The 12,360-nt window shown below is 45.5% G+C and overlaps 1 protein-coding gene across 6 annotated transcripts in view; it reads right to left on the reverse strand.

Moving 5' to 3' along the window:
* The window catches only part of PRKCQ (protein kinase C theta), a 148,432-nt gene that overhangs the window by 71,098 nt on the left and 64,974 nt on the right, over window positions 1-12,360 (reverse strand). For 5 of the 6 annotated variants that reach the window (XM_079913761.1, XM_079913764.1, XM_079913760.1 and 2 more), the window contains 6 exons: window positions 10,925-11,087; window positions 9,177-9,208; window positions 8,996-9,081; window positions 5,892-6,021; window positions 1,880-1,989; window positions 987-1,104 (listed from right to left, as the gene is read on the reverse strand). In XM_079913761.1, the coding sequence (XP_079769887.1) occupies window positions 987-1,104; window positions 1,880-1,989; window positions 5,892-6,021; window positions 8,996-9,081; window positions 9,177-9,208; window positions 10,925-11,087 (639 nt within the window). Of the gene's footprint in view, window positions 1-986; window positions 1,105-1,879; window positions 1,990-5,891; window positions 6,022-8,995; window positions 9,096-9,176; window positions 9,209-10,924; window positions 11,088-12,360 lie in introns of those variants that run through there. The other variant, XM_079913765.1, reaches the window with a different exon arrangement.

Genomic DNA, 12,360 nt, shown 5'->3' on the forward strand with positions numbered 1-12,360 from the left:
CTCACCTCCTGCCAGAGAAGGTGTAGAAAAACATTTTTGGAGCCTTCCTCCGACCCCCTTATCACATTCCTTTCTTTTAAATTGAAATACATTGACATATCACATTGTGCTAATTTAAGGTGCATAACATGTTGATTGACACATTTATCTACTGTGATATCACGAGATAGTTGGCACCTGTATCACATCACATAATTATGTCTTTTTTTGTGGTTGGAATAATGACATTTATTTTCCGATCTCTAGGTTTATCTTTCGTATTCTAAGTCCAAGGAAAATATTTTATAATGTATGCTGAAAACTATTCAGAATCACATGGTCATATCCTCTCATGAAGGACCTTCAAAGAGGAGGCTGGATAAACTTCCATAACATCAGAAATGTTAAGGACGTTAGGCTATTCTTCCCCTTTCTAATCTTTTTTTTTTGAGTTTATTTATTTATTTTATATAGCAAGTTCTTATTAGTTATCTACTTCATACATATTAGTGTATAGATGTCAATCCCAATCTCCCAATGCATCCCACCATGCCCCCGCTTTCCCCCCTTGGTGTCCATAATCCCCTTTCTAATCTTAAAACTTTCCAGAAAAGTCTCAAAGGTACAGAATAAGATGGTCTGTGGCATTCCTAGTCTAGAGCTCTATGGAGGATTTATTTCTGTAAAACTGTTTAACCACGGCAGGGAGTAATGTTCTAAAATTCTAAGAAAAAGTTTGCAATTGTTTCCTCCAGAGATGCCGCATTTTCTTCTCCCACCTCAACCTCTCACCACCACCACCTGCTTATGAAGGTTTTCTAGTGGGGTATATTTCGGTTTTATAATACTTCTAAGAAGTAGGAGACTCTCTGTTGGTGGCTAGGTCTGTAATCTCGAACTAGAAAAGAATCGTTTATCAGGCCAGGTACGTGGAGAATTTAAATCCAGAGGACTCAGGTTAATCAAGGTGAATTACTGACGATTCTACGGTGGATCAGGGTAGCTACCTTTTTTCCCCGGTGCTGGTCCATATGGCAGCTTTGCTTCACCTTTTATGGAGCATGGGAGACCAATTTCAACTGGACCTTCTCTGAAGATGTGTTCAGAGTCTCTTAAGCAGCGAGCCTGGGTTACAAACAAAGAGTCAGACTACCCACCTACCCACCCACCATTAACGGGACAGTGCAGCCTGCTGTCCATGGGCGTGAAAGCCATTTCAGATCCCTAAATGTGTAAGATAACCGAATCTCTCCCTCCCCCTGGCACTCTCTCAGGGATCCCATATCCTGCGGACGTCTATCATATTTTACGTAGCAGCAGAACGTATTCGCTTCCTGCATACTTTTCTGGGGGCCAACTGGTTTATCCCATGCTATCCACATTATTCGGTCACAAATAAGAATCAAAGGCCAATGGATGGAAAAATAGCTTACGTGGGCAATGCCAAGTCTTAAAGAGGGTTCGTCCCTGGATGTGAGGATTCAGCATGCTAGTAAGTAGCAAGGCAAAAGTTGCCTTGGACTCAGTGTTTTGAAGGCATTCTAGGGATGATTCTAGCAAATATGTTTTTTCCCCCAGGCTATTATATAGTTGTCATATATAGGTATAAAACTGGCAATGAATCCTCAATAATTTTAATGAATTTATTTGTTTCTTCCCCTGCTCATTCCATGAAGAATTTAAGATCTTATAAAGATCCACACGATGCAAATGCATTAAATAAATAAGTATCTCAAGCGGGGGATGTGGACACGAAGATGAAAGTCAGTGTCAAGGCAAGTACTCAGAAATAGAGTCCACGTCGCCCTGTAGAGCTGCTACAGAGCACAGGGCAAAGGGACTGGAATAGTCCTAGTTGAGCTGAAATTGTGGGAACTTGTCCCCTAAAAGCCGTTCCTACCTGTTGAGCGCTCTCGATCATTGCCAGTGCTTCAGCCATTAGCTTCTGGTTTATGCCACAAAGGTTGGCGACCTTTGTCTGGCATCTGTGATGTACGTTCATGCCACATGCTGAAAGGAAGAAAGCGACACCTTGAACAAGGGCAACAGAACCAACTTCCATGGACTCTGCCTGTGATCTGTTTTAGGTGCATGTATGCCCAAGGAATCACTGGCAAATCCCCGGCGCCATCTTCCCAGCAGAGGGAGACACTGAAGGCAAACAGACCAGGGCAGGGCTTTTATGCCACCGCACATTCACCTCTGATTCCCTGAGACCTTCACCCACACACCAGATGCTCCTCAGCGTGCTGCTGGGAAGTGACTTCCGCTCAAGGCAGAACCAGAGCCTGTGGATGGGGAGGAAGGCTGCTCCCAGAATGCATGTCCACTGTGCCATCGCTGAGAGTGAAAAACTGAGGTTGGCTCTTATTCCAGGGATGATCCCAGCAAATAAGTTGGTGGTAATGTGGAATGCTGGGTGGAAGGTCATTCACTGCCACTTAGACTGGGGTCCAAGCATCCCCTTTCCCACGTGGGCTGCGAGAGGCTTCTCCACCCTCTAGGCTGAAGCCTAGGGTACAGCCTCCATCGAAATGGAAATTGAGACAGTGCGGCGGTCTGTGCATATGTGAGAGGCGGGGGTGAAAGGAAGGAAAGTGTCCGGAGACCGTGTTCTCACCACATGGGAGAGTTGGGCTACTTGAACTAAGTGATCTGTATAGGCTTCTAGCTCTGAGACCTACGATGCTGGAGGAGTATCCTGATCCATTAGTCCTAAAAACAGCACGACCGTGCTGTGACTGTGGGAGCCTTCTTGTACTGGGGGTCGGGCACCTGTGTGTCTGTGTAAAGACAATATCGCTTCATGTCATTAGTCTTAGAAAAATACAAATTCTGCTTATGAAACATCACCGTTATGCCAAAAAAAAAAGGTACCAAAGATTTCCCAACACCAGCAGATAGAACTCTGATCTCACGTCCTGCTAGGCTCTATAAAGGTATATCAACAGGGATTGTTACAGTGGAATTAGGCAGGAGAAGATCTAAAATCATGCCATTTTAATCTTCTTACCTTATTACTTGCCCATTTGTGTGCAAAAACTTAGCACAGTGATTGGCCTCCAACAGGTGTTCACGAAAGACAACTTTTCTTTCATCTTTATTATTTACTACAATAAAATATTCTTGAAATATTTAGGTGAAATTTTAGCCATCTTCACCTTTAGTTTTCACTAAACAGTTCATAACAAGACAAAATAAAACAGCATTTTCTAGTAGGTAAGCATAAACTATTACTCATCCCAGTATAAAGTCATAAAAATCCACCTGAAGTGGAACCTTTAATATAGTAGAGGCGCTGCTCATAATGGCTTCTGCCCTCTGAACTCTGCCTCGTTAGCTTGACTCCTCCTGGCTCCCGGATGCAGGTTTTACGCTGGGCGGCCCCATTTACTACTTATTTACTGCAAGGTAGAGGGAGGTATGTAGCGAGCATCGAGCACCTTGCTCTTTTTTTTTTTTTAAACATCTTTATTGGGCTATAATTGCTTTACAATGGTGTGTTAGTTTCTGCTTTACAACAAAGTGAATCAGTTATACATATACATATGTTCCCATATCTCTTCCCTCTTGCGTCTCCCTCCCTCCCACCCTCCCTATTTGTAATGAGGTGGATAGACCTAGAGTCTGTCACACAGAGTGAAGTAAGTCAGAAGGACAAATGCCGTATGCTAACACATATATATGGAATTCAAGAAAAAAAAAGTCATGAAGAACCTAGGGGTAAGACGGGAATAAAGACACAGACCTACTGGAGAACGGACTTGAGGATATGGGGAGGGGCACCTTGCTCTTTAAAACTGTAGCGGATCTAAGCTCCTCTCTGATGTGCCGTGAAGAGAGGCTCTGTGCCCACTAGGATCACAACGTCCTAAGTCTGTTACTAACCTAGCAGGTGATAACTGGACCTCGGTGAGTGCAAACAGTCCCTCCAGATGACTACTTTCATGGCAATTTCAGTGGCGAGAGAAAGGAGACAGGGTCAGGAGGAGTGGGGGCCCTACCTAGGAAGGAGGCTTACAGGAGAGTAAGAAGAAAAGAGAGTGAGGAAGAGGCGGGGAGAGACCCAGGGGAGAGAGTGAGAGGCGGAGATGCACATGAGGGCATGGAGGGGGGCAGACAGCGCCCAGCCTCTGGGGGTTCCAGGGAGTGACTTGGGGAAGGAGAGGGGGGAGGAGAGGGGAGAGGAAGGGGAGAAGAGAAGAGAGGGAGTAGGGTTAAGGAAGCACAGGAGGACGGGGAATGAGGAAAGAGAATGGAGTGAAGAAGGAATGTTCGCAAAGGACAGAACCCAGCAGGGCGTGGTGGAACAATGCCAAGTAATCCTGGAAGTTCTGAGCTCAGAGGCACAACCGTGCTGTTGGGACCAGCTCGGCCTCTGCAGGTGGGGCGCCTGGGCTCCAGGGAAAGAAAACCCGACAAGTGAGAGTATCACAGGAACAGGGGTGCCAGCAGACGGGGATCTGATTATTCCTGTCCGTTTGTCCCCGCAGAACACTCCAATATTACCTGTTGCCTACGACTCTTAAAGACACTCTATACAACGCCCAGCCCACCCACCCACGGACTCTTAAACAGGTGTAGAGAGGAAAGTGCGTGGTGGTACTTTGGGTGATGGAGGGACTGTTCAGGTGAATTTTGACTACCTGTGGGTTTGCCTTCAGTAATGATTTGGAGACCTAACCCCTCCCGCCTCCATTAAGATGTCACTCCAGGCTCCACCAGACACGTGGATGCAACTGGGATGAGGACAGGCAGGCAGCTAAGGGTGATCTTCCTCCTTAGGTCGGCGCCCTTTATCACTTAAAAGATACAACACGCATTAGCCAGTGGCATAAGTTAAAATGGGGCTGCCCAGAAAAAATAAAGTGGCTTCTGTGTTTAATCAGTATCCTATGATAAACCACAATGGAAAAGAATATATAGTAAAAAAGAATGTATATATATGTATATAATATATATCTACACACACATATAATGTATATATATATGTGTATAACTGAATCACTTTGTTGTACAGCAGTAATTAACACAGCATTGTAAATCAACTATACTTCATTAAAAAAACTTTTTTAAATAAAACAAAATACAAAGGTCCCTGCTGAGCGAGGCACCTCTGTTTTGAATGTTATCTGGGCTCTGTCCTCCCCTCAGCTGCACTCCAAGGGCAGAAGTACTTTGTTAGTTCTTGTTGGACTTTTTCCTCCCTACCCGCTAATCCTGGCATAACAGCATCTCAGTTTCTAAAGGTTTTTGCCTTCGCAGCCTGGACTTTCAGAGAAAGAGAGCTCTTGTGCTTTTTCTCAAGGTCCGGCTGAATAACTCCACGGTGGAGGGCAGCAGGCTCGGGCTCTGCTCTCAGGCCGTCAGCATCAGAGCTGGGCCTCTTCCCGTGCACGTGGAGTTCACAGCACGCTTTGGGGACAGGCTCGCCAGCTTAAGTCAGGCAGTTTTCTGCGCAGGACTAACCAGCAGCGAAACAGACGTGCCAGGCTCGCTCCCTCATGGAGCCACAGACAGAATCGCACTCGCTGGTGCTAAGGAGAGCAGCAGGGGCAGGGCTGGGGCTGCGGAGGTCAGGAAGGGGCAGCTCCAGGGGAGGGAGCCAGTCAGAGGAGAATCAGGCAGGTACCACAGAAGGCATGGGGCCAGGGGCTGTGACATTTGACCTGGAAGACTGGGCACTTCTCTGGGAAACAAGGCATGGGGTGGGGACAGGTGGAAGGAAAAGAACAGCAGTGGCTTGTTATCGGGGAACTGCTCATTCAGGATCACGGGGCTCTTCCGGGCTGGACGGAGAAGCCAGTCATCTCCATCCTCCCCCCCGCCCCGCCCCGCTCCCTGGTTCTCTCCATCAAAGCTGCAAATCCAGCCGCAGGGGGTTCCAGGGGGGCCACGCTCATTAAACTCACCGTCACACTTGAGGCCTTGCCTCGCCAGGCCCCAGAGCAGGGTCCCACAGTGCTCACAGAAGGTGGGGCTCTTGTAATTGTAGACCTTAAATCTGTGTGGCATGTCGATTTTGAACCTCTCCTTGTGGAACTGAAAGGGAAAAAGAATGCGAGATGGTCGGTGTGTCCCCACTTCCCCGCTTTTCACGTCTTAGCAGATACTTCAGCACAGTGAACAGAATAATAAAAACACTGCAGTGATGTTTATTAGAACCCATAATTTTTACTTGTCAAGCCTTATAGTCATGTCCAAAGAAGACAAGAAGCCGTTAGCTCTTCTAGGTCAAGGGCAAGGGGGCGAGTCTGCGGCCTTCCCACAGACGGGCTAAGATTTCAGGAAGAGGAGACCAGGGTTATTTATTTAAATGGGAGCTAAGTAAACGTACTTCCCTTCTTTTTTTTGCGGTATGCGGGCCTCTCACTATTGTGGCCTCTCCCATTGTGGAGCACAGACTCCGGACGCACAGGTTCAGCGGCCATGGCTCACGGGCCCAGCCGCTCCGCGGCATGTGGGATCTTCCCGGACCGGGGCACGAACCCGTGTCCCCTGCATCGGCAGGCAGACTCTCAACCACTGTGCCACCAGGGAAGCCCCTCCCTTCCTATTTTAATATAAATATTTCCTTTTCTCTTTTAACCTAGCGCTAGTGCTTTAACCTTTGGAAGATGTTACATAATGCCTCCTCTAGAGAGATCGGTTTATTAGTGTGGGAGCCCAAGGTGGGAAGGCTTTTCACACTGCTTATACATGAACCGAAGAGACAAGAGGTAGATAACATTTCTGCCAGGTGCTGTGACAGACACGTTAGACACGTCACGTGTTATCTTTTACATGTGTGATCTCATACAACCCTCAAAATACCTCTTTTGAAGCAGCCTCTGTTAGTATCCTGCTTTGATAGGTGGGGAGATTCAGCACAGATAGGGCCAGACACTTGTCTAGGACACACAGCCATCAACTGAGCTGGGATATCTATGAGCCTGACAGTCCGAATCTGAGCCCACCCCCTCTTTCACCATTACTCTTCGCTCTCTCAAAATAAATGTGATGGTTTAAGGGATGGAGAGAAGGGAGATGACAGAGGGATGCTGATAGTAGATACAGTGAAGATTTTCTTTTTTAAAGTGTTCTAGAGTTTAAATTCTCCCCTTTAATCAAACTTATTACATTAACAACAGCAAAAAATCAGGCACTTTGATTCCTGGCAAGAATACCAATATTCTTGTGCAGTATAAAAAGTTTTATTTACTTGAGACTTAAAGTCTCTACAAAAGTTTTTAATTAAACAATGTCTTTGAGAACATGTACAGTAAAGTGGCCTTATTTGTTAAAGGAATACATATTCTCATGGTGGCTTCCGGTCAGCATTTAGTCTTTAGAATGGCTACTTAGAATGGCTTAAAAGCTGCCCAGCACTTACTCGAGATATTTTCAACCAAGAAAAAGTGCCTTTCAGAACTCCTATTTCGTAGAAACTTTTCCACATAAATATGAACAAGTGATGTCAAGGTCCAGGCTAGCAGACTTCTACTTCAAATCCTGAACCCAAGTCCAAATGCTTCAAGATGTGTCTGCGAAAGACTACACATCTGTACTTTCCAACACGACAGTCACTCACCCACGTGGGCCAACACTTACAAGGTGTTGAAAAGATGTGCTGTTAAGTGTAAAATACATACTGGATTACGACAACTTTGTATGAAAAAAAAACAATGTAAAATATCTCAATTTTGTATATTGAGTCTATCCTGAAATGATAATATTGGAGCAGATTGGGTTACATAAAGTATATCGTTAAGATGAATTCCACCTGTTGCTTTTTCCGGTCTTTCATGTGGCTACTTGAAAGTTTAAAATTTGACCTGTGGCTCTCATTCTAGTCCTACTGGACGTTAGCCATTGAAGTTCACAGTCATGCTTACAATTTGTGATTTTGCCAGGAAAGCTGAAGGCATCAGATAAAGGGAGCAGGCGGGCGGGATGAAAAGAGGCACTGTGATTTCAACAACAAAAGCCTTAGTCTGGGAGACTGAGATCCGAATTCTAGTCTGCCAGGTGAAAGTGGCTGACCTTGGACAAACTACTTCAACCTCTTTGAGCCTTGACAGAGTCACTCATAACAGGAGATTATCCCCTTCTGGCTCTAAATTTTAAAAGACATTCTACTCTGGAAAAACCCAACCAATCTGCTGTCTCTTTGCCTACCCCTTTGCTGGAGAAAATCACACACCTGGGAGATGGCTGCCCTAAACTCAAATGGACTTGCAACTGTGCTTGGCAATCCCGCTGCTTTTCTTGAATCCCCTTGCACTGCCATCTATGAGATAATTATTTTAGAGCTCCTTCTTCCTCCTCAAAGACACTTGCTGCCTTCTTTCTTCCCCTAGTCCTCAGACTTCATCGAGGACCTAAGTCATCTAAGGGAAGCTCCCTCATCCGTCCTTCCCCAAATCTGCAAACCTACCTTCACCTACAACCATCTCTCCAACTCCTTCCTGTCCGTCAGAGTTTCATGTCCATGTGGCTTTGGACCTCTTCCCTTCTTGCCAAGACTGACTGCTTTGGTTGCCTCTCTCTCTCTGCAGCTCCATCTGCCTCCCTCTCCCACAGAGTAAAGTCTGACTTGCCCCCAGATGATACATCTCAAAGTTCATTCTGAAAGAAATACTTGCCTCTCAATATAAGCATTACATATCTGTTACCCTCCCTTGTCAACGCTCACATCTGCATTTTATAACCATTGCCTCTACTCTTTAACTGTCACTTCTAGCTGTAGATGCCACAGGAGTCGTTCTCACATAATTGATCAGAACTATGCTTTCTGGCCACCTTTCTGTGATGGTTTTCTGGAAAAGGTAGAATCATTAAAATTCTTCTTGTGCTCTCTTATTCATCCCCTAGTTTTGGATCTCAGTAACCATCACCACTGGAGAGGAAAGGGTTTTAGGGTGTGCAAGGAAAAATATAAGCATTCAAATTCAGGCATTAGTAACAAGAAATAGCGGGCTGTAAAAATCAGGATAAAATCATCGTATTTCAGACAGAGAGGAATCTAGATCCGTACCATGGTTTCTCGGCTGTTGACAGCTGATCCCGTGCACTTCGCTATAACCTTATCGATACACTTCTTGTGAATTGCTGCATTGCATTCTGAAACGAAATGGCTACAGCTTGAGATTTCAGAAGTTAAGGGACAACTAAACGAAAAGAATGACGATAATACAAAAGAAATCCTTCTGACTTACGTCGACACTGGTAGCCCTGTTTGTTCAGACCCCTGCAATAAAGCACACGTTTGAACATTTATATGGACCTTTGAGTCAACAGCAGTAGCAAAAACATTTAAAAGATGAACAAGAAAGATCCCATAGCTTTCTGCCATCACAGAGCATGTTCTGATCTGAAGCACTAGTCTATTATTAGCCAAGAGTGTTAACATGTGCTTTTATTTATTTATTTATTTATTTTTTGCGGTGCGCGGGCCTCTCTCACTGTTGTGGCCTCTCCCGTTGCGGAGCACAGGCTCCGGACGCGCAGGCTCAGCGGCCATGGCTCACGGGCCCAGCCGCTCCGCGGCATGTGGGATCTTCCCAGACCGGGGCACGAACCCACGTCCCCTGCATCGGCAGGCGGACTCTCAACCACTGCGCCACCAGGGAAGCCCTGTGCTTTTATTTTAACCTGCTTTGTGAAAAGTCTGATAATTAGATAAATAAGGAGTTGTTGATTTCCCTCCCGTTTGCATATTTTCCAAACAAACATGTAGAGATAAAAATGCCTGACCAAAAATGGATAAAGCGGGGGCGGGGGGGGGGACTTCCCTGGTGGTCCAGTGATAAAGAATCCACCTTCCCATACAGGGGACGCGAGTTCGATCCCTGGTTGGGGAACTAAGATTCCACATGCCGCAGGGCAACTAAGCCCGCGCGCCACAACTACAGAAGAGAAAACCCGCATGCCACAGCTACTGAGAAACCCGCACACTGCCGCAACTAGAGAAGCCCGTGTGCCGCAATGGAAGACCCTGCGTGCCTCAACAAAAGACCCTGCATGCCACAACTAAGACCCGATGCAGCCAAAAAAAGAAAAAAATTTTTAAATTAATATTTAAAAAAATGGATCACAGGATCATGGTAGCAAATTTCCACGTCTACGCTTAAAAATTCAATGTCTCGCTAAGCTCAGTACAGATAAGCAAAGATATCTACATTTATAACATTTTATTTTATAACATTTTATTTCCTCTTTCTGAGTATCTGAGAATATGTGCAACTAATGAATTCTCAAGCTTAAGACCGAAGCCTGAGTAACATTCACTCTTAGAAAGGAAGGAGGTTTAAGTCATTAGATGAAGACAGTTGATGGAAATCCACCAAAAGTCTACTTGACCTCTGGATACCCTGGTTACACAGGGGTTAAGGAGAGAACACCCCAGAAGAGGCGAGGAGGCTGAGGCCAGAGATAGGAGTCATTTCAAGTCTCCACTCCCCCATAGCCTTCGCTGTGTGTTTACTGAGGGTTGAACCAATCTCTCTGTTTGAGGGCTCTTAAGACACCCAAGAGCCCTGTAAACGTTGAAACCCATTAGCTCCAACGGGCAAGTGTTGCCTTTTGCAGACATTAGTAGCAGCACGGTTGGGCTGTTGAGCTGGTGGCGGTTTTGGCTGTAAAACTGTGCTTACGATAAAGCTCTCTCCTTCTTCTTTCCCTTCCCGCTCACCCCCATAAGCCTCCCATTTAATTGGAAACTGAAGTCCTTGGAACCTTTCCTAAGGAGGCTGGTTTCCTGGCTCTACAAGAGTTATATTATGAAAATGTTCTAGAGAGTCACACCCTTTGAACCTTCTCCATCCAGGTGAGGCCACTGGAAACTCTCAGGTGGTACCTATTCCGGCACACTTCCCCAAGGTGGGGCATGCCAGACCTGGTGGATCGAGAAGATGCGACAGAATGCATAACTTGAAGCTTGGAGTGCAATGCTGAGTTACCATACCAGACAAACTCATGGCAGACGGAGCAAAACGTGGGTTGTGGGAAAAAGGTGGCCGTGAACTCATGGCACTTGACGTGGTGGACCTTGGCCTGTTTGATGGCTCCTCGGCGCTGATGCAGAGCAAAGAAGCCTTCGTTCTCGAATTCACTCATGTCCTTTGTGTCTGCAGGAAGAGGACAGGGGACAGAGTGACATTCTGCCATGTGACTGTCAGAGCTTGGGGGAGCGGGGCTGGGGGAGATGGGGAAGGGAAGAGACTGACGAGGAATGAGACAAGCATCGAGACCAGCAAACCCCAAGTGCTTCTTTTTTTTTTTGAATTTTATTTATTTTTTACACAGCACATTTTTATTAGTTATCTATTTTATACATATTAGTGTATATATGTCAATACTAATCTCCCAATTCATCCCACCCCACCCCTCACTTTCCCCACTTGGTGTCCATATATTTGTTCTCTACATCTGTGTCTCTATTTCTGCTTTGCAGATAGGTTCATCTGTACCATTTTTCTAGATTCCACATATATACGTTAATATACGATATTTGTTTTCCTCTGACTTACTTCACTCTGTATGACAGTCTCTAGGTCCATACATGTCTCTAAAAATGACCCAATTTCGTTCCTTTTTATCGCAGAGTAATATTCCATTGTATATGTGTGCCACATCTTCTTTATCCATTCATCTGTTGATGGGCATTTAGGTTGCTTCCATGACCTGGCTATTGTAAATAGTGCTGCAATGAACACTGGGGTGCATGTGTTTTTTTGAATTATGGTTTCCTCAGGGTATATGCCCAGTAGTGGGATTGCTGGGTTGTATGGTAATTCCATTTTTAGTTTTTTAAGGAACCTCCATAGTGTTCTCCATAGTGGCTGTATCAATTTACACTCCCACCATAGCGCAAGAGGGTTCTCTTTTCTCCACACCCTCTCCAGCGTTTGTTGTTTGTAGATTTTTTTTAAATTTTTTTGCTGATTTTTTAACATCTTTATTGGAGTATAATTGCTTTACAACTGAGTGTCAGTTTCTGCTTTATAACAAAGTGACTCAGCTATACATATACATATATCCCCATATCTCTTCCCTCTTGCGTCTCCCTCCCTCCACCCTCCCTATCCCACCCCTCTAGGTGGTCACAAAGCACCGGGCTGATCTCCCTGTGCTATGCGGCTGCTTCCCACTAGCTATCTATTTTACATTTGGTAGTGTATATATGTCCATGCCACTCTCTCACTTAGTCCCAGCTTACCGTTCCCCCTCCCTGTGTCGTCAAGTCCATTCTCTAGTAGGTCTGCGTCTTTATTCGTCATCCTTGCGCAGGGGCCATACTAATCTTCTCTGTATTGTTCCAATTTTAGTATATGTGCTGCCGAAGTGAGCACTGTTGTTTGTAGAGTGATGGCCACTCTAAGTGGTGTGAGGTGATACCTC

This window comes from Stenella coeruleoalba, assembly GCF_951394435.1.
Source record: "Stenella coeruleoalba genome assembly, chromosome: 2".
In the NCBI taxonomy this organism is placed as follows: domain Eukaryota; kingdom Metazoa; phylum Chordata; class Mammalia; order Artiodactyla; family Delphinidae; genus Stenella; species Stenella coeruleoalba.